At 36.8% G+C, this 21,898-nt stretch overlaps 1 protein-coding gene and 1 non-coding gene across 2 annotated transcripts in view; both read left to right on the top strand.

The window, feature by feature from the left end:
- Positions 1–5,431: 5,431 nt before the first annotated feature.
- LOC124968575 (U1 spliceosomal RNA) lies at positions 5,432–5,593 on the top strand. Its single transcript, XR_007105767.1, has one exon. It is a non-coding gene; the product is annotated as a U1 spliceosomal RNA (small nuclear RNA).
- Positions 5,594–7,056: 1,463 nt separating this feature from the next.
- C1H1orf146 (chromosome 1 C1orf146 homolog) overlaps positions 7,057–21,898 on the top strand; it is a 29,778-nt gene continuing 14,936 nt past the window's right edge. Inside the window, exon 1 of the mRNA XM_047517195.1 lies at positions 7,057–7,125. Within this exon, the coding sequence (XP_047373151.1) occupies positions 7,057–7,125 (69 nt within the window). The remainder of the gene's footprint in view (positions 7,126–21,898) is intronic.

The raw sequence follows: 21,898 nt of genomic DNA, 5'->3' as shown, positions 1-21,898 counted from the left end.
AATAGGCTGATTTGAAGTCTCTTGGGTATATGCCAAGGAGTGGGATAACTGGGTCAAATGGTGGTTCCTTTCCACTGCTTTTCAAAATGGTTGCACCAATTTGCAGTCCCATCAGCAGTGTATGAGTGCACCTTTTCCCCATATCCTCACCCACATTGTTACTTGTATTCTTGATAACTGTCAGGCTTATTTTAAAGAAAACTGTAAATGATGAGCATGAAAGTTACATAAGATGGTGTGGACCTAATGAGTTAGATTCATGGAGCACAGAGCAACTCACAGCCTTGTTTTCTTTAATGTTTATTGAATATATAGGTGACTAAAATGGAGTGAGACCCAAAATTGTAATATCTTCAGGGAAGGCTCCATGGAAATATTAAGATATAATCTATATTACAAATCTAAACTACAAAATAATCATGATATTCGACATGTAATTCTGTTGCAAAACAAAGGTCACATATCCTTTTATTACTTTGAACACTCAAGGGAAAAAAAGCTTTCTCTTAAGGATTAAAAAAAAGCTACAATAGAAATAAAGTTTCTGTAGCATATGTGAAGCCCTGGGTTTGATCCCTAGCACCAAAAGAACAAACACTTTGTGAACATTGTCTATTTTTTAATAGTAGTATTTGCAAACCATATATTTTGCTTTTGAGGTAGGGTCTCAAAACAGTCCAGGCTGTTTTTGAACTCCTGGGTTCAAGTGATCCTCCTGCCCTACCTCCTGAGTAGTTGGGACCACAGGCATGCCTTACCATGTCCAGCTTGTAAAAGCACATTTTAATGACTGCTACTTCATTTATTATGTATCCCATTGTTCAAAGTGCTTTCTTTATAAAGATATATCAGTCTTCTCTCTCTCTCTCTCTCTCTCTCTCTCTCTCTCTCTCTCTCTCTCTCTCTCTCTCTTTCTCTTTCTCTTTCTCTCTCTCTCTTTATCTCTGTCTCTCTCTTAGTGATACTGGCAATTGAACACAGGGCTTCACACATGTGCTTTAGTGCTGAGCTACATCCCCAGCCCTTGGTTTTTTCCTCCATATTTTTTATTGGTTCATTATAGTTGTACAAAATGGTGAGATTTGTTGTTGCATATTAATATATGCATACAATATAACAGTATAATTTTGCCAATGTTCCTCTCCAGCACTTCCTACCTCCCTCCCTTCTCCCACTTCCTGGTCCCTTTCCTCTATTCTAGTGATCTCCCTTTGCTTTTCATATGATCACCCTCACCACCTTTCTTTTCCTTCTTCCTCCCAAACTTCCACATATGAGAGAAAACATGACCCTTGACCTTCTGAGTTTGGCATATTTGCTTAACATAGTCTCAAGTTCCATCCATTTTCCTGCAGATGGCTTAATTTCACATTTTTTATGACTGAATAAAACTCCATTGTGTATATAAACCACATTTTCTTATGTTGATGGGTCCCTAGGCTGTTTCCATGGTTTGGCTATAAACATGGGTCTGCATGTATCACTATAGTTCATAGACTTTAATTCTTTAGGATAAATATGGAGGAGAGGTATAATTGGGTCACATGAGGGTTCCATGCCTAGTCTTTTGAAGATCTTCCATAATGATTTTCATAGTGGTTGTAGTAATTTACAAGCTGACCAATAGTGTAAAAGTATCCCCAATCCTTTTTAAACTTTTATTTTGAAATAGGGTCTCATTAAGTTGCCCAGGCTGACCTCAAAATTGCAATCCTCTTACCTTAGCCTCCTGAGTAGCTGGGATTACAGGCGTGTGCTACCACACCCAGCATGAACCTTCTTAATACCCTTATGAGATAGGAGTACTATTATCCCTGTTTTACTGATGAAGAAACAGGGATACAGGCAGGTCATTTAAAACTAGTAGGTGGTAGAGCCAAGGAGTCAAATCAGGCATCTTATCTCTAGAGCTCATGCTCTTACCCTTTTTTTGTTTTTTGATGTTGCTAGGAATCAAACCCAGAACTTTCAGAACTTTGGGAATACTAGATAAGTGCTCTACTACTAAGCTATACCTCTAATCCCTTACTGAATATTATTGATATTATCTGATTTAATCCTCACAAAGTGCTATGAAGGAGGTGCTGTTGTCTGCAATTTATAAGGGGGATACCTAAGTTTTAGAGAGTGTGGTGTAGTGATTGCCAAATGTACATAACTGGTAAGTGACAACTAGAATTTTAATCTAGGCAGTACGACCCCAAATTGTGCTCTTAATCATTATATTAAAGTGCTCTGATGCTGACTAGAGAGTCTTTATAAAAATAACTAAATACTGTGTATTTTAATCTTTTAAAAATCTAAATACTCTTGATCACATTTACTTTAGGTTTAATCTAATGTTTGAGAATTCCCACTATCTGTAGTTGCCAAAGTCATACTGGGTAGATCTTTAAGCCTAACCAGTTAAATCTTGTCCTCTTCTAAGTTTGCCTCAATTCTTAGTCCAAAAAGTCTTACTTAGCAGGAACTTCCCTTCCTCCTTTAAGAACTCAGGTAGTGTTGATTGTGTTGTAGCATACCTGTAGTCTGAGCTACTCTGCATGCTGAGGTCGGAGGATCTCATTAGCCTAAGTTTGAGGTCACCCTGGGCAATATAGTGAGACACCGTCTCAAGAAAAACAGATAAACAAGAAAACAACTCAGGTAGTGCTGCCCTCTTCTTCCCTTCAGAAGTTTATTAATATAACCCAAACTGGGTGATTTCTATGCTTTGAGATAATAAAAAATGGCAACTTCTTACAAAAATATAGGAAATCTGTTTCACTAATCACAAGTCTTCTGTTTCACAGTGTTTTAAAAGGTCTTACCACTGAAAGAAAATGCTGTATGAGAGCAAAGATTTTTTTTTTTTTTATCTTATAAGCAGAGTAGGTTGTTACATCTAAAAGCTGAAGGTGTTTTTCCTTTTGGAACGTAATTCCAATAATAATTGGGATGTAGCAACTTCTAACACCTTTTTCCCCCCAATGAATATCAAAGTGTTTCTAAAAGGTTCTTTTCACTTTGCATAACAAAGAATTAGTTTTGCTTTCTTTGCTTGACTTCACCTACCTGGCATAAATGTTGGTCTCCATAGCAGTAAAAGTAAACTTTTGGTAATGGAGTAGGCTAAATTGCTGCTGATTTCAGAACTTCTCAAACAGCAGAATTTGCTAATATATAAAGGGCACACTTGGACTGGGGCTCAGTGGTAGAGTGCATGCTTGGATATGTGAGATCTTGGACATCTTCAGCATCCCATAATAAAAAAAAAGGAAAAGAAGAAAATGGTATGCTCATTATTACTAAACATTTTTGTAACTGTTTTAAGAACTTTAAATGGACTGGGGATATAACTCAGTGGGTAAGCACTTGACGAGCATGTGTAAGACTCTGGATCTGATTCCCAGCACACATGCGCGCACACACACACACACACACACACACACACACACACACACAGGGAGGGAGAGAGATTTATGCTGTGTGTGTGTGTGTGTGTGTGTGTGTGTGTGTTGAGATATAATTGTATTACTGATACATAATAAATTGTGGTGTATAATGTGATGTTTTGACACAGGTCTATATCTGCTGTAAAACCATCACCACAATCAATGATTAACATACCCAACATCCTCAAGTTTCCTCCTGCCTTTGTATAATTCCGTAATTTTGTGCTTATTACCCCTCTGTTGTTTTTGTTTTGTTTTGTTTTGTTTATTTATCATCACTGGATTAGTTTTCATTTCTAGAGTTTTATATAAAAGGAATTGTACACTATATACTTCTTATGGAAAAGAGAAGATCTGGCTTCTTTGATTCAGCATAATGATTTTTGAGATTGGTCCAGGTTGTTGTGTGTGTGTAATTCACTTACTAGTTGGGGTTGTAATTCAGTGGCAGAGCTTGTTCTTAGCATGCATGAGGTCACAAATTTGATCCTCAGCATTGAAAAAAAATTCTTTTTTATTGCTGAATTGTATGCATTGTATATATTGAATGGATAGATATATCCATTCACCTGTGAAGAATCATTTGCACTATTTCTATTTTTTGTCTATTACAAATAAATCATTTATGTGTAAGACTGTATAGACATATGCCCCCCCACTTTGGTAAAATACGTAGGAGTGAAATGGTTGGATCATATTGATGTATTACTAACTTTTTAAGAAATTGCAAAACTTTTTTCCAAACTGTACCACATACTTTCTAACCAGTAGTATATGAGAGTTTTAGTTCATTATATCCTCACTAACACTTAATATGATTAATCTTTTTAATTTGTGCCTTTGTAATAAGTTAGTAGAGGTATCTCATGTAGATTTAATTTATATTTCCCTAATGATTAGTTGAGTGTCTTTCATATTTTTATTTGGTATTTATTTGTCTTTGGTGAAGTAGCCACACAATTTTTTTTGCCCATTTTTAAAATTGGATTGTTATTTTCTTATTATTGAGTCTTGAGACTCTTTAAAAATATATTCTGGATACAAGTGATTTGTTAGATATATGTTTTGCAAATATTTTCTTCTGCTCCATGTCTTATATTTTTATTCTTCCAACAGTGTCTCTTAAAGGGGAGAAGTTTTTAACTTTGATGAAGCCTAGTTGATCACTTTTTTCTTTTGTGGATTATGCTTTTGATATCTAAAAATTCTTTTCCTCATCCAAGTTCACAATGATACTTATAGTTTTATGTTTACATGTAGGTCCATGATTTACTCTTGAATTAAATTTTGTGTATGGTATAAGGTATGAATCTAAGTTCATTTAAAAATATATAGATCACTAATTGTTTCAACACATTTTGTTGAAAAGACTCTTGTTTCTCCACTCAGTTGTTTTTACACCTTGGTTTTTTTTTAAAAAAAAAGTTAAACACAAATATAAGAGTTTATTTCTGTCCTCTATTCTGTTCTGTTTATCCTTATGCTAATTCTATTCTGCTTTGTTTGCTATAACTTTATAGCAAGTTTTTAAATTGGGTAGTCTAAGAATTTTAACTTTGTTTTTCTTTTCCAAAATGGACATTCTAGATCCCTTGAATTTTCATATAAATTTTAGGATGATCTTGCCAAAGTCTCAGGAGAACAAAACAAATCAGCTAGGATTTTGATAGAAATTGTGTTGACTTTGGAGTCAGGCATGGTGGCACATGCCTGTAATCCCAGCAATGCAGGAGGATCATAAATTCAAAGCCAGCCTCAGCAATTTAGCAAAGCTTTTTTTTAAGCAACTTAGCAAGACCTTGTCTCAAAATAAAAAATAAGGGGGTGGGGGAGAGGGAGAAGAAGAAGAAAGAGGAGGAGGAGGAGGAGGAGGAGGACTATATTAGAAATAATAATTTGCATGTATCGAATATCACCTAAAGAAGGGGAAAAACCAAGTAAAAGATGGGAGAAAACATACCTTGCTGATAAAGAATTAATATCTGGAAAAGAAATTCATGTTCACCTGGCAGAGGAGATATGATTATGAAGATGGTCCTCCCAGGGTGAGACTTTTTCATTACACTTCCGTATGTAATGACTCGGGTGATTTCCCCAAATGTGGGAAATTTGGCTGCATAATTTATGATAGTGAGGGGCTGCATTTGCATGTTCCCCTGGTTAAAAGAAGAAAGGAAAGGAAAGGAAAAGAAAAGAAGAAAGAAAGAAATCCTACCAACAAATGAGAAAAAAGGAAATTCTAATAGAAAAATGAGCAAAAGACACAAGCATTTCACAGAGATGGAAACATGGCTTAAAGGTGTTAAGCCTCAATGTAATCAGAAAAGTCAAATTTAGAGCATAGATTCAATTTTATGCTACTAGGTTTGCAGTAATTTTTATTTTCTTCCCAACTATCTCAAAAATATATACTGTAAATTTTAGCACACTGAACTTCTTGAAATTCTCTTTAAGGCTAATTTCCATTGTATAGTGTTATTATATAGTGTATAATGTTTGTTCTCCAGAATACTCTTCCTTCCCTTAATGCAGTGATTGTTAAAGTACAATCCTCAGACCAGCATTATCAGCATCACCTGTGTACTTGTTGGAATTGCATATATTCAGGCCTTAGCTCTGGACTATTTTTTCAAGGATATTTGTATAACAAATAGCTTTGTAAGATATAGTATTTCTCTCCAGAGTAGAATACAAACTTGTTTATAAAAGATTGGTTACCAATACTCTGGTTCCTTTCGTATACTACAACCCACTGTGTGTGCCGACGTCATTTGGTCTTTATCCCATTACCCTGTGGGACATGGTGGAAGAAAACAATGATACTCTAGCTGTAACTGCTATTGCTGTGAGTAAAAAAAACGGCCTTTGTCTCTGGGTTTTAGATCTAAATATCCATGGAACTCTGGCTAATTAACTTTTTTTAAAAATATATTTTTAAATATATTTTATTTGTTCCTTTTAGTTATACCTGACATTGGAATATATTTTGACATATCATACATACATGGAGTATAACTTCCCATTTTTGTTGTTATACACGAAGTGGTGTTACACTGGTTGTGTATTAATATATGAACACAGGAAAGTTATGTCTGATTCATTCTACTGTCTTTCCCATTCTCTTCCCTAGACTGCTCCCTGTCCAATCCGGTGAACCTCCACTCCCCCTTCCCCTATTGTGCTTTAGCATCCTCATATCAGAGAGAACATTTGTTGGGCCTTTGGTTTGGGGGATTGGATTATTTCATTTGACATGATGGTCTCCAGTTCCAAACATTTACTGGCAAATTTGGCAGGTTAACTTTTTAGCTTGCAAATAAAATAAAACCTTAGACCTTTCACGGTTATTGGCATAAGTCCTCTTTCTTTAAGTTAATGCTCTGAATTGAGAGCCATTGCTTCTAATTGTTAAAGCATAGTGTTGAATAAGCTAAAGGTATAACAAGATACTTTTTCCATTGCCAAATTTTAATGTTCAAATATACTTTAAAATGCTCACATTACTCTTAAGTTTTGTTGTATCTTTCATTGATTTGTTCATCAAACATTTCTATGGTATTTTGTTCTTAATTTTCTCAGATTGTAGTACCACTGGAAGCTGGGCTAATCTAAAGACATACAGATGGCGGAAAGTGTTGGGAAAGAAGAAATAAAATGGACAACCACAGTAATTATTAGCTCATCTCTTAAGGTAAAGGGGCTCACTGAGCCATTAATCTGAAATTAAACAAATGAAACTAATTTTCATATAGAACCATATTTTAAAAGATAGTTTTAATATCCACAATTAGTTGTGGAGAGCAGAAAGTACATAATAAACTAAATGTATTTTAAAGCTAAATTATAAACTTTTTGCATCCATTTTCAACATCCTGTCTTTTAAGGCTGGAAATTTTCTCAAGTTCTTTCTCTCTAAGCCTGCTCTAATAGAGATGTTAATATTTCTAGAAACAGTAAGGCATATATATACACATATACACTCCTAGATACTTAACAACTGTACATGTGTATATGTGTGTATGTGTATATACATATATATGTATGTGTGTGTGTACACATGTGTGTATACTTGTATAGAGAGAATGTAAGGATTTTTGAGAGATAAGTAACTAGAAACTGGTATTTCCTGTCTTAACAACATTGGAAGAAGGCTGTCTCTGTAGTTTATAGGGGAAGGGGATGGGAAGTTGAATACCTGAGGGCAGTCAGTCAGTTCACAGTTCTTTTTAACTCAACCCCCAGGACTTCCCCATCTGCCTGATGTTTATCTTATGTACACCAGCTGATGTCTGGTGTTAAGGAGCAGAAAATGATTGTTCTATGACAAGAATAAGAAATAAGAATTAAAATAAGATATTTTATACCCACCCTCTCCTCCCACTGCTGCCTCAATCTGCACTTTGCCTGTTGGCATCAGCCATTCAGTTTCATAACATATTACTAGTTTAATAGTTTACTATAACTTTAAGTCTCACTGGAAGTTGTTTTCATTTTGTTGTTATTATTTGCAGTACTATGAATTTAACCTAGAGGTGCTCTACCACACCACACCCACCTCCACACACGCACACATAAATTTTTTTATTTTTTTGAGACAGGGTTATACTAACTCTTCAAGACTGGCCTCAAACTTGTGGTTTTCCTGCCTGAGCTGCTGGACTTAAAGGTGTGTGCCACCATGCCTGGCTCTCACTGGAATTTTGCATGCTTCTTTTTGTTACGTTTCTAGAATCATGTTTCTATAACTTTTCCAGACTGATTTTGAGAGAGGAAACCAGAAACCCATTTTAATTTGCCATAATAACTATTTCTAGTTCATTTATCATATTTACCCATCTTGCTTTGTGCTGTTTGTTGCACTATTCCTATTTCTTTTTTCTTTCTTGCCTCATTTTATTGATTGGTTGTTTTTCTCATTTTTTTCTATACTAGCTTTGGAAATTATATGTTCTATTTCTATCTTTTAGTAATAATACTAGAAATTTTAACATGTATACTTAGCTTCACAAAATCCAAAGTAAATAATTTTTTCCTCCTCCTAAACAATGATAGAATCTTATAATAATTTAATTCCAATCACCCCTTTCTGTATTATGTCCCATTATCATATATTTTAATTCTGTTTTTTAACTTCATAAAACACTATTATTATTTTCTGAAGTTAGCATTTATTTAGATTTACCCATATTTTTACCGCTTTCTTTGCTTTTCTTTCCTTCTTAGGGCTCATTCTTTCCATTTTTAATAACTTTCTTTTTATCTGAAGAATATAATTTAGAAATTACCTCAGTGTGGAGCTAATAGAGGCAAAATCTTTGTTTTATTTAGTATAGAATACTTTAATTTCCCCTTGATTTTGAAAATGTTTTAAAAATCATTTCATTGAGGCAAAATTTGCTTACAGTAAGATACATTATAAATAATCATTTCAGACAGTTTTAACAAATGTGTGTACCTTGTAACCATCACTCCAGTCAAAATAAAGAACAGTTTCATCACCTTAGAAAGTTCCCTCATGCCCTTTCCAGACTCCTGTCTCAGGCAGTTGTTGATCTGATTTTCATCACTATAGATTAATTTTGACTGTTCCAAACTTCCTGTAAATGGAATTATACAACTTGTACCTTTTTGTGTCTGTCTCCTCACTGAACATAATGCATTCAAGATTTATTCATGTTGCTACATGTAACAATGATTCATTCCCTTTTATTGCTGATTAGTTGTCTGTTATATGAATATTTACAATTTATCCATTTGCTAGAGAATAGACATTTGTATTGTTTCCAGATTTGATCTTTTATGAATGAAACTGCTCTAAACATTCATGTGTAAGTCTCTTTGTAGACATGTTTTCTCATTTCTCTTGTAAATACCCAGTAATGAATTTCTGGATCATAAGGTGAGTGTATGTTTATAAAAAATTGCCAAACTATTTCTTAAAGTTTACAAGAAGTAAGCATTGCATTCATATAATTCTGTACCTAAAAATTAAATAAATGTGGAGATTATGGAGTTTATATCCCCATCAACAATGTATGAGAATTCTAGTTGCTCCAAACTAAAAGATATTTTTCACTGGTTTTACAGCTACTTTCTTTTTTAAATTTATTTTTTAATGTTTTTATTGTAAACAAATGGGGTACAACTTGTTTCTCTGGTTGTGCATGAAGTAGAGGTGTACCATTTGTGTAATCGTACATTTACATAGGGTTAATGATGTTTGATTCATTCTGTTATTTTTTCCTTCCTCCCACCCCTCCCACCCCTCTTTTCCCTCTATACAGTCCCTCCTTCCTCTATTCTTACCTCCCTCCTACCCGCATTATGTATCATCATCTGCTTATCAGCAAGATCATTGGTCCTTTGAGTTTTTTGGGATTGGTTTATTCCACTTAGCATGTTATTCTCCAGTTTCATCCATTTACTTGCAAATGCCATAATTTTATTATTCTTTATGGCTGAGTAATATTCCATCGTATATATATACCACAGTTTCTTTATCCATTCATCAATTGAAGGGCATCTAGGTTGGTTCCACAATCTGGCTCTTGTGAGTTGAGCAGCTATGAACATTGATGTGGCTGCATCACTGTAGTATGCTGATTTTAAGTCCTTTGGGTATAGGCCGAGGAGTGGGATAGCTGGGTCAAATGGTGGTTCCATTCCAAGTTTTCTAAAGAATCTCCACACTGCTTTCCAGACTGGTTGCACTAATTTACAACCCCACCAGCAATGTATGAGTGTACCTTTTTCCCCACATCCTCGCCAACACCTATCATTGCTTGTATTCTTGATAATCACCATTCTAATTGAGGTGAGATGGAATCTTAGTGTAGTTTTGATTTGCATTTTTCTTATTACTAGAGATGTTGAACATTTTTGCATGTATCCGTTCATTCCTTATAGATCTTCTGTGAAGTGTTTGTTCATTTCCTTAGCCCATTTGTTGATTGGATTATTTGTATTCTTGGTGTAAAGTTTTTTGAGTTCTTTATATATTCTGGAGATTAGTGCTCTATCTGAAGTATGAGTGGCAAAGATTTTCTCCCACTCTGTAGGCTCTCTCTTCACATTGCTGGTAATTTCCTTTGCTGAGAGAAAGCTTTTTAGTTTGAATCTATCCCAGTTATTGATTCTTGCTTTTATTTCTTGTGCTATGGGAGTCCTGTTAAGGAGTCTGATCCTGAGTTGACATGATGAAGATTTGGACCTACTTTTTCATCTATAAGGTGCAGGGTCTCTGGGCTGATTCCAAGGTCCTTGATCCATTTTGAGTTGAGTTTTGTGCAGGGTGAGAGATAGGGGTTCAGTTTCATTCTGCTGCATATGAATTTCCAGTTTTCCCAGCACCATTTGTTGAAGAGGCTATCTTTTCTCCATTGCATGTTTTTGGCACCTTTGTCTAGTATGAGAAAACTATTTATTTGGGTTTGTCTCTGTGTCCTGTATTCTGTACCATTGATCTACCTGTCTATTTTGGTGCCAATACCATGCCATTTTTGTTACTATTGCTTTGTTCTGGTTGAAGTTCTGGTATTGCAATACCCCTGCTTCACTCTTCCTGCTAAGGATTGCTTTAGCTATTCTGGGTCTCTTATTCTTCCAGATGAATTTCATGATTGCTTGCTCTCTTTCTGTGAGGTATGTCATAGGGATTTTAATTGGAATTGTACTGAATCTGTATAGCACTTTTGGTAGTATGGCCATTTTCCATCTTCTAAGGCTTTCTTTAATTTCTTTCTTTAGTGTTCTGTAGTTCTCATTGTAGAGGTCTTTCACCTCTTTTGTTAGATTGATTCCCAAGTATTTTTTTTTGAGGTTATTGTGAATGGGCTAGTTTTCCTAAATTCTTTTTCAGAGGATTTAACACTTATGAATAAAAATGCATTAGATTTCATTGATCATAATTATATCCTGCTACTTTACTGAATTCATTTATGAGTTCTAGAAGTTTTCTGGTGGATTTTTCCAGTTCCTCTAAATATAGAATCATGTCATCAGCAAATAGGGATAGTTTGAGTTCTTCTTTTCCTATTCATATTCCTTTAATTTCTTTGGTCTGTCTAATTGCTCCGGCTAGAGTTTCAAGGACAATATTGAATAGAAGTGGTGAAAGAGGGCATCCCTGCCTTGTTCCAGTTTTTAGGGGGAATGCTTTCAGTTTTTCACCATTTAGAATGATATTAGCCATGGGCTTAGCATAGATAGCCTTCACAATGTTAAGAAATGTTCCTACTATTCCTATTTTTTCTAGTGTTTTGTGCATGAAGGGGTGCTGTATTTTATCAAATGCTTTTTCTGCATCTATCGAAATAATCATGTGATTCTTGACTTTAAGACTTTAAGTCTGTTGATATGGTGAATGACATTTATTGATTTTTGGATGTTGACCCAACCTTGCATCCCTGGGATAAAACCCACTTGATCATGGTGCATTATCTTTTTAATATATTTTTGTATGCGATTTGCTAAGATTTTGTTGAGAATTTTTGCATCAATGTTCATTAAGGATATTGGTCTGAAATTTTTTTTCCTCGATGTGTCTCTGTCTGGTTTAGGTATCAGGGTGATATTGGCTTCATAGAATGAGTTTGGGAGGGTTCCCTCCTCTTCTATTTCATGGAATACTTTGAGGAGTATTGGAATAAGCTCTTCTTTAAAGGTTTTGTAGAACTCAGCTGAGAACCCATCTTGTCCCAAACTTTTCTTTGTTGGTAGACTTTTGATGACCTCTTCTATTTCATTGCTTGAAATTGATTCATTTAAGTTGTGTATGTCCTCCTCGTGCAGTTTAGGTAATTCATATGTCTCTAGAAACTTGTTGATGTCTTTGAGATTTTCTGTTTTGTTGGAATATAGATTTTCAAAATAGTTTCTAATTACGTTTTGTATTTCACTTGTGTCATTTCACTTGTATTTCACTCGTTCATTCTTTTAATCCAATCTGCCAGTCTGTGTCTTTTGATGAGTTCAGGCCATTAACATTCAGGGTTATTATTGTGAGATGATTTGTATTCCCAGTCATTTGACTCATTTGCTGTTTTTCTCTTGCAGCTTTAAAAATTCTATCTTTATTCTATCTATTAAGCATTTTCATTATAATGTGTCTTGGACAGAATCTTTTTTGATCTAGCTTATTTGGGGTTCTGCATGTTCTTATATTTGGATTTCCATCTTGTTCCAGAGGTTTGGAAGATTTTCTTATATTATTTTGTTGTGTAGTCATTGTGAATACTTTAGTTTGTATTTTGGAGTCTTCTCCTATACAACTGATTCTTAGATTTGGTGTCTTACTGTTATTCCAGATTTTTTAAGTATTCTGATCATAGTCTCTTAACATCTTTTCTTTATTATCAACTTTATTTTCAAAATTATATACTTTGTCTTCAAGGCCTGAAAGTCTATCTTCAAAATGATCAAATGTATTGGTGATGCTTTCCATTGAATTTTGAATTTGATTTATTGAGTCTTTCATTTCCAGGACTTCTTTTGGTTCTTTTTCAGAATCTCTTCGTTGAAATGATCTTTCACTTCCTGTTTTTTCTAAGTTAATTCTTTATATCTTCTTCAAGCTTAGTGAACATTTTGACTATGAACCCTGTACATTCTCCAATATTTCCTCCACTGTGGTGTTGATGGAATCACTTGTTGGAAGTGTTGTGGTCTGTTTGGGTGGTTTGTTACCCTGAATTTTCATACAGCTTCTATTTCTACCCATCTGCTGGGGTCTTTATCACTTTTACTTTTATGCAAGGAACTATTTGGTGACCTTCTTTCTCTTAAGATTCCCAGGCTAAGTGAATAACCTGGTTTTGATATTTTCACTCAATGTGTGTCCTCTGTTGTTCCAAGTAGCAACTCCACTTTGAGAGAAGACTTTAAACCCTATTTACTACAATAACTTTAGAGCAAAATCTTGTACTAATCAGCCTTAGGGAAAACAAAAACTTTTTTATAATATTCTCTACATTTCCTCTAATCCAGTTATAAAATTGCAGTAATGGTCTTATTTTTATGAATGCTGTAGCTTGCTCACCTATAGAAATGCAGAAGTTTCTCTTTTTTAATGCTAAAGTGACTGGGTGTCTTTGCACAAAAAAAATAGATCAGATACTGTTTGGATTTGATTCAGATGATGAAGTCTTCTATGTTCTCAGTAGATGAATCCAACTCAGAAGTAGCCACAGAGGACATTTGAGAACTCCTAGGGGTCACAAATTATTGATATATTTATATTAATATCTACCCTATTTATTATTGCTCTCAATTTGTTGGTCCTGTTCTTCATTCCCTTTTTCATCTTGCTTTCTTTTTCTGCCTTTTGTAGTTTTGCTTGAGCATAACATTCCATTTTTCTTTCCTATCTTAGCAAAACAGTAATACTTTTTCTAGAGGTTACCCTAGAATTTGCATTACACTTATAACTAATATGAATCTACTTTCAAATAACACTACACTGTTTCATAGACAGTGTGAGAACCTTACAATAATAAAATAATCCTAATTCCCCCTCCTCCTGTCTCTAGTATTATTGCTGTCATTCATTTTACATATATATATATATATATATATATATGCATACATATATACCCACAGATCATAAGATATATATCACCCAGTTAATCTCTGTCAGTGACTTGGTGTACTGATTAAGTCGTGGCTCTCCAAACTAATCATTTCACCTCTAAACTTTCTTTCATTATTTCACACATGAGCTTTGGGGGGATACCTCATATCTAAACTATGATCCATGAATCTTAAATTTGGTCTTTTAATGTTGCCCCAGAGATATTGTATATTCTGTTCATTGTTTCATTTTGTTCTTATTCATCTAACCTTGTCTTCAAGTCCTGATATTCTTCCTTCTCCTTGATCTAGTCTATTGATGAGATTTTCAACTGAACTTTTTATTTGATTTACTAAGTTTTCATTTTGAAGATTTCTATTTGGCTCTTTTTCAGTATCTCTATTGATATGCTGTTTCATATTCTGCATTGTCTTCCTTAATTCACTCAGTTGTTTATTTGCATCTTCTTTGAGTCCATTGATCTCTTTAACAATCATTTAAAATTTCTTTGAGAGGGGCCAAGATGGCGGACTAGGGGGCGGCTGCATTTCACGTTGCTCCAGGACGCAAGATTCAAAAGAGGAGATAGTGAGAGACTTGGGACCAACTCAAAGCCGCCGGGTGAGTCTCTCCCGTTGGGGAGGCGTCCCGAATGGGGCGGTAGCCCCGGAACGCAGGGAATTTGTGAAGTGGAGTTGCTCGGCGAGACGCCCCTCCCCCCGCTGGAGCGGTAAACAAGGACAACTGGGATCATCACAGAGGAAGCGGCTCAGCACAGCGCTTGGACTCGAACAACCACTGGGGCTTCGGGCGGCTGCCTGAGGAGGAGCTGCGTGGCGAGCTGTTTAGACCCAGAATGACCGCTTCTGAACACCAGGGGGTTGCCCGGAGGAAGAGGAGAAGCCCGGCGGGTCGCTTGGTCTAGGAGTGTCTGCATCAGAGCCACAGGCGGTTGCCAGAGGAGGAGCTGCGTGGCGAGCTGTTTGAACTCAGAACGACCGCTCCTGAACACCGGGGGACTGCCCGGAAGAAGAGGAGGAGCGCGGCGGGATGCTTGGTCTAGGAGTGACTGCATCAGAGCCACAGGCAGTTGCCAGAGGAGGAGCTGCTTGGTGAGCTGTTTGAACTCAGAACGACTGCTCCAGAACACTGGTGGCCTGCCTGGAGGAGGAGAGCAGTGGGTCACTTGGTCTAGGAGTGACTGCATCAGAGCCACAGGTGGTTGCCAGAGGAGGAGGCGAGTGGTGAGTTGATTGGACTAAAAGTGACCGCTCCTGAACACCGGTGGCCTGCCTGGAGGAGGAGCGTGGTGGGTCACCTGGTCTCGGAGCCACCGCTCCTGAACACCCGGGGGGCTACCCCAAGGAGGAGGAGGAGGAACAGGGCGGGTCACTTGGACTTGGAGTGACTGCCTAGGGCTACGGGTGGTTGGCGGGAGGAGGAGACCCGAAGTGAGTTGCTTGGACTCCTAGTGACTGTGTCGGAACACCGGGCGGCTGTCTGGAGGAGGAGGTGTGTGGCGGGTCTCTGGGTCTCGGAGCTATTGTACAGGGGTCCAGGTGGTGGCTCAGAGGAGGGGCTGCATAGCCAGGCGATTGGTGCAGAGCAGGGTCCCAGGAGCTAGGTGGCTTCTTGCTGGAAGAGCCGCACAGAGACACGCCTAGGGGCGGAGCGAAGTTTCCAGGGCGGCGGGCAGATTCTCTGGAAGAGGCAGCCTAAGGAGACTCGCCTGCGAAGGGTGAGGCTCCCAGGCCCAGGACGTAGGTCCGGGCCCCTGGGATTGTTGCAGAGGAAGACAGCCCAGCCCAGGTGGTAGTTGTAGATTGAGGGGAACCTCTAGGAGGGCAACTGACCAGCGAGACATCCCCACCGAGTGAGTCTTCCTGGCCGGGGGAGGTTTTCCCACAGGGACGGTAAAACCAGAGACACAGGCACAAACAGGCCTTGCCTCAGCCCACAGTCTAGCTCCCCATTCGATGACCATTGGTCAACAAGTGGAGGCACCTCTGCCCACTAGCAGGGAATATACGCCACCTGAGGGTCACCACCCCTAGAGAGGCAGCTTATTCGTGGAGCTCTGCATTATCAACCTCCTCGAAGACTTCAGACTACTGAAGGATAAGAGGGGATATACTAGCAATCTTCAGGGACATTATAAGTTGATAGAGGAAATCTGCAATATCTTAATGACCCACTGATTCCTGAACAATATGAGAAAACAAGGGAAGAAAATGCCCCAAACAAATCTAGATGTTACATCAATAAAATCCAACGACAGCATGGCAGAAGAAATGATAGAAAGGGAGTTCAGAATGTACATAATTAAAATGATTCGGGAAGCAAAGGATGAGATGAAAGAGCAAACGCAGGCATTGAACGATCACACCAATCAACAGTTAACAGAGCAAATTCAGGAAGCAAAAGAACATTTCAATAAAGAGTTAGAGATATTGAAAAAAAAACAAACAGAAATCCTTGAAATGAAGGAAACAATAAACCAAATTAAGAACTCCATAGAAAGCATAACCAATAGGATAGAACAGCTGGAAGACAGAACTTCAGATATTGAAGACAAAATATTTAACCTCGAAAACAAAGTTGAACAGAGAAGATGGTGAGAAATCATGAACAGAATCTCTAAGAACTATGGGATATCATGAAAAGGCCAAATTTAAGAATTATTGGGATTGAGGAAGGCTTAGAGAAACAAACCAAAGGAATGAACAATCTATTTGAAGAAATAATATCAGAAAATTTCCCAAATCTGAAGAATGAAATGGAAAATCAAGTCCAAGAGGCTTATAGGACTCCAAATACACAAAATTACAACAGACCCACACCAAGGCACATTATAATGAAAATACCTAACATACAAAATAAAGACAGAATTTTAAAGGCTTTGAGAGAAAAGAACCAAATTACATTCAGGGGGAAGCCAATACAGATATCAGCAGATTTTTCAATCCAGACCCTAAAAGCTAGAAGGGCCTGGAACAACATTTTTCAAGCTCTGAAAGAAAATGGATGCCAACCAAGAATCTTATACCCAGCAAAACTTACCTTCAAATTTGATGATGAAATAAAATCATTCCATGATAAACAAAAGTAAAAGAATTTACAAAAAGAAAGCCAGCATTACAGAACATTTTCAGCAAAATATTTCATGAGGAAGAGATAAAAAACAAAGAAGCAAATCAGCAAAGGGAGGAATTATCCTAAAGGAACTGTCAAATAAAGGAGGAACCAAGATGTGTCAAAAATTTTAAATATGAACCAAATGACCGGGAATACAAATCATATCTCAATAATAACCCTGAATGTTAATGGCCTGAATTCATCAATCAAAAGACATAGACTGGCAGATTGGATTAAAAAGAAAGATCCAACAATATGTTGCCTGCAAGAGACTCACCTCATACAAAGAGATACCCACAGACTAAAGGTGAAAGGATGGGGAAAAACATACCATGCACATGGACTCAGCAAAAAAGCTGGAGTATCCATCCTCATTTCAGATAATGTAGACTTCAAGCCAATGTTAGTCAGAAGGGATAAAGAAGGACATTTCATACTGCTTAAGGGAAGCATAAATCAGCAAGCATAAATCAACAATCGTAGACATCTATGCCCCAAACAGTGGCTCATCCATGTATGTTAAACAAATCCTTCTCAATTTTAGAAACCAAATAGACCATAACACAATAATACTAGGTGATTTTAACACGCCTCTTTCACCACTGGACAGATCTTCCAAACAAAAATTGAACAAAGAAACCATAGATCTCAATAACACAATCAATAATTTAGACTTAACAGACATTTATAGAATATACCATCCAACCAAGAGCGAATACACTTTCTTCTCAGCAGCACATTGATCCTTCTCTAAAATAGACCATATATTATGCCACAAAGCTAATGTCAGCAAATACAAGAAGATAGAGACACTACCTTGTATTCTATCAGATCATAATGGGTTGAAGTTAGAAATAAATGAAAGAGTAAAAAACAGAAACTACTCCAACACCTGGAGATTAAACAATATGCTACTATATGATGAATGGATAACAGAAGATATTAGGAAGGAAATTAAAAAATTCTTAGAGGTAAACGAGAACAAAGAAACATCATATCAAAATCTCTGGGACACTATGAAAGCAGTACTTAGAGGAAGATTTATTTCATGGAGCGCATTTAATAAAAGAAGTAAAACTCAAAAAATAAACGACCTAACACTACAGCTCAAAGCCCTAGAAAAAGAAGAACAGACCAACACCAAAAGTAGTAGAAGACAGGAAATAGTTAAACTGAGAGCTGAAATCAACGAAATTGAAACGAAAGAAACAATACAAAAAATTGACAAAATAAATAGTTGGCTCTTCGAAAAAATAAACAAAATTGATAAACCTTTAGCCACACTAACAAAGAGAAGACGAGAGAAAACCCAAATCACTAAAATTCGGAATGAACAAGGAAATATCACAACAGACACGACTGAAATACAAAACATAATTAGAAGCTATTTTGAAAATCTATACTCCAACAAAATAGAAAATTTCGAAGACATCAACAGGTTTCTAGAGACATATGAATTGTCTAAACTGAACGAGGAGGACATACACAATTTAAATAGACCAATTTCAAGTAATGAAATAGAAGAAGTCATCAAAAGCCTTCCAACAAAGAAAAGTCCAGGACCAGATGGGTTCTCAGCCGAGTTCTACAAAACTTTTAAAGAAGAGCTCATTCCATACTTCTCAAAGTATTCCAGAAAATAGAAGAGGAGGGAACTCTCCCAAACTCATTCTATGAAGCCAATATTACCCTGATTCCTAAACCAGACAGAGACACATCAAGGAAAGAAAATTTCAGACCAATATCTTTAATGAACATCGACGCAAAAATTCTCAACAAAATTTTAGCAAATCACATACTAAAACATATTAAAAAGATAGTGCACCATGATCAAGTGGGTTTCATCCCAGGGATGCAAGGTTGGTTCAACATCAGAAAATCAATAAATGTCATTCACCAAATCAATAGACTTAAAGTCAAGAATCACATGATTATTTTGATAGATGCAGAAAAAGCATTTGATAAAATACAGCACCCCTTCATGCTCAAAACACTAGAAAAAATAGGGATAGTGGGAACATTCCTTAACATTGTAAAGGCCATCTACGCTAAGCCCATGGCTAATATCATTCTAAATGGTGAAAAACTGAAAGCATTCCCTCTAAAAACTGGAACAAGGCAGGGATGCCCTCTTTCACCACTTCTATTCAATATTGTCCTTGAAACTCTAGGCAGAGCAATTAGAGAGACCAAAGAAATTAAAGGGATACGAATAGGAAAAGAAGAACTCAAACTATCCCTATTTGCTGATGATATGATTGTATACTTAGAGGAACCAGGAAATTCCACCAGAAAACTTTTAGATCTCATAAGTGAATTCAGTAAAGTAGCGGGATATAAGATCAATGCACATAAATCTAAGGCATTTTTATACATAAGCGATGAATCTTCAGAAAGAGAAATTAGGAAAACTACCCCATTCACAATAGCTTCAAAAAAAATAAAGTATTTTGGAATCAATCTCACAAAAGAGGTGAAAGACCTCTACAATGAGACCTACAGAACACTAAAGAAAGAAATTAAAGAAAACCTTAGAAGATGGAAAGATCTCCCATGTTCTTGGATAGGAAGAATTAATATTGTCAAAATGGCCATACTACCTAAAGTGCTATACAGATTCAATGCAATTCCAATTAAAATCCCAATGATGTACCTTACAGAAATAGAGCAAGCAATTATGAAATTCATCTGGAAGAATAAAAAACCCAGAATAGCTAAAGCAATCCTTGGCAGAAAGAGTGAAGCAGGGGGTATCGCAATATCAGATCTTCAACTCTACTACAAAGCAATAGTAACAAAAACGGCATGGTATTGGTACCAAAATAGAAAGGTGGATCAATGGTACAGAATAGAGGACATGGACACAAACCCAAATAAATACAATTTTCTCATACTAGACAAAGGGGCCAAAAATATACAATGGAGAAAAGATAGCCTCTTCAACAAATGGTGCTGGGAGAATTGGAAATCCATATGCAACAGAATGAAACTAAACCCATATCTCTCACCATGCACGAAACTAAACTCAAAATGGATTAAGGATCTCGGAATCAGACCAGAGAACTTGCATCTTATAGAAGAAAAAGTAGGTCCAGAGCTTCAACATGTCGACTTAGGACCAGACTTCCTCAACAGGACTCCCATAGCACAAGAAATAAAAGCAAGAATTAATAACTGGTATAGATTCAAACTAAAAAGCTTTCTCTCAGCAAAGGAAACTATCAGCAATGCGAAGAAAGAGCCTACAGAGTGGGAGAAAATCTTTGCCAATCATACTTCAGATAGAGCGCTAATCTCCAGAATCTATAAAGAACTCAAAAAACTCTACACCAAGAATGCAAATAATTCAATTGACAAATGGGCTAAAGAAATGAATAGACACTTCACAGAAGAAGATATACAAGCAATCAACAAACATATGGAAAAATGTTCAACATCTCTAGTAATAAGAGAAATGCAAATCAAAACCACCCTAAGATTCCATCTCACCCCAATTAGAATGGCGATTATCAAGAATACAAGCAACAATATGTGTTGGCGAGGATGTGGGGAGAAAGGTACACTCTTACATTGCTGGTGGGGCTGCAAATTAGTGCAGCCACTCTGGAAAGCAGTGTGGAAATTCCTTAGAAAACTTGGAATGGACCCACCATTTGACCCAGCTATCCCACTCCTTGGCCTATACCCAAAGGACTTAAAATCAGCATATTACAGAGATACAGCCACATCAATGTTCATAGCTGCTCAGTTCACAATAGCCAGATTGTGGAACCAACCTAGATGTCCTTCAATTGATGAATGGATAAAGAAAATGTGGTATATATATACAATGGAATATTACTCAGCCATAAATAATGATAAAATTATGGCATTTGCAGGCAAATGGATGAAACTGGAGAATATCATGCTAAGTGAGATAAGCCAATCTCAAAAAACCAAAGGAAGAATGATATCGCTAATAAGTGGACGATGACACATAATGGGGGTGGGAAGGGTTAGTGTTGGGGTTGGAGTTGTGTTTAGGGAGGGGGGTAGGAATGGAGGAAGGAAGGACTGTATAGATGGAGGGGAGGGGTGGGAGGGGTGGGGGGGAAGGGAAAAAATGGCAGAATGAATCAAACATTACCCTATGTAGATTTATGATTACACAAATGGTATGCCTTTATGCCATGTACAGACAGAGAAACAACATGTATCCCATTTGTTTATGATAAATAAAAAAATTCTTTGATATTTCATCCATTTTGATATTTATGGATTCATTTATTGGGGAGTTATGAACTTTTGGAAGCATCATATTGCCTTATTTTTCTCTTATATCTTGTCTATGTTGAGATTTGTGCATCTGTTGGGGATGCAGCCTTCTCTTTATAGAGTACTATGGAACATTGGTTTGTTGTGTACTGTTGAGATTAATTTTATTTAGATTTTGCATTGCAGTTTCCCTATAGCTTCTTAGGCTATTCTTAGTGTATTTTGACTCTGTGCATACTCTGTTGGAACCTGGGGGACCAGGTTTCTCTGTTGGACTTGCATGAGCGAGGACCCTCTCCTAGTTCAGGCAGACATGATATAGATGTTTGAGTATATGAGCTGTGTACCCCATGGTTACTCCTCCTCACTTGTGGGCACTTCATAATCTGAAAGGGTTTGGGAGTAACCTATACTAGGCTCCTCATGGGTGAGGTCTTACTAAGGGGGTGAATATCCAATAGTGAATCTTTAGGATCCCCTTACATTTGGGGCTGGGTCAACAGCAGGG

The sequence above is a fragment of the Sciurus carolinensis genome, chromosome 1, assembly GCF_902686445.1.
Source record: "Sciurus carolinensis chromosome 1, mSciCar1.2, whole genome shotgun sequence".
Lineage (NCBI taxonomy): Eukaryota > Metazoa > Chordata > Mammalia > Rodentia > Sciuridae > Sciurus > Sciurus carolinensis.
The sequence above is the reverse complement of the archived record's forward strand: the minus strand, read 5'-3'. Positions and strand labels throughout refer to the sequence as shown.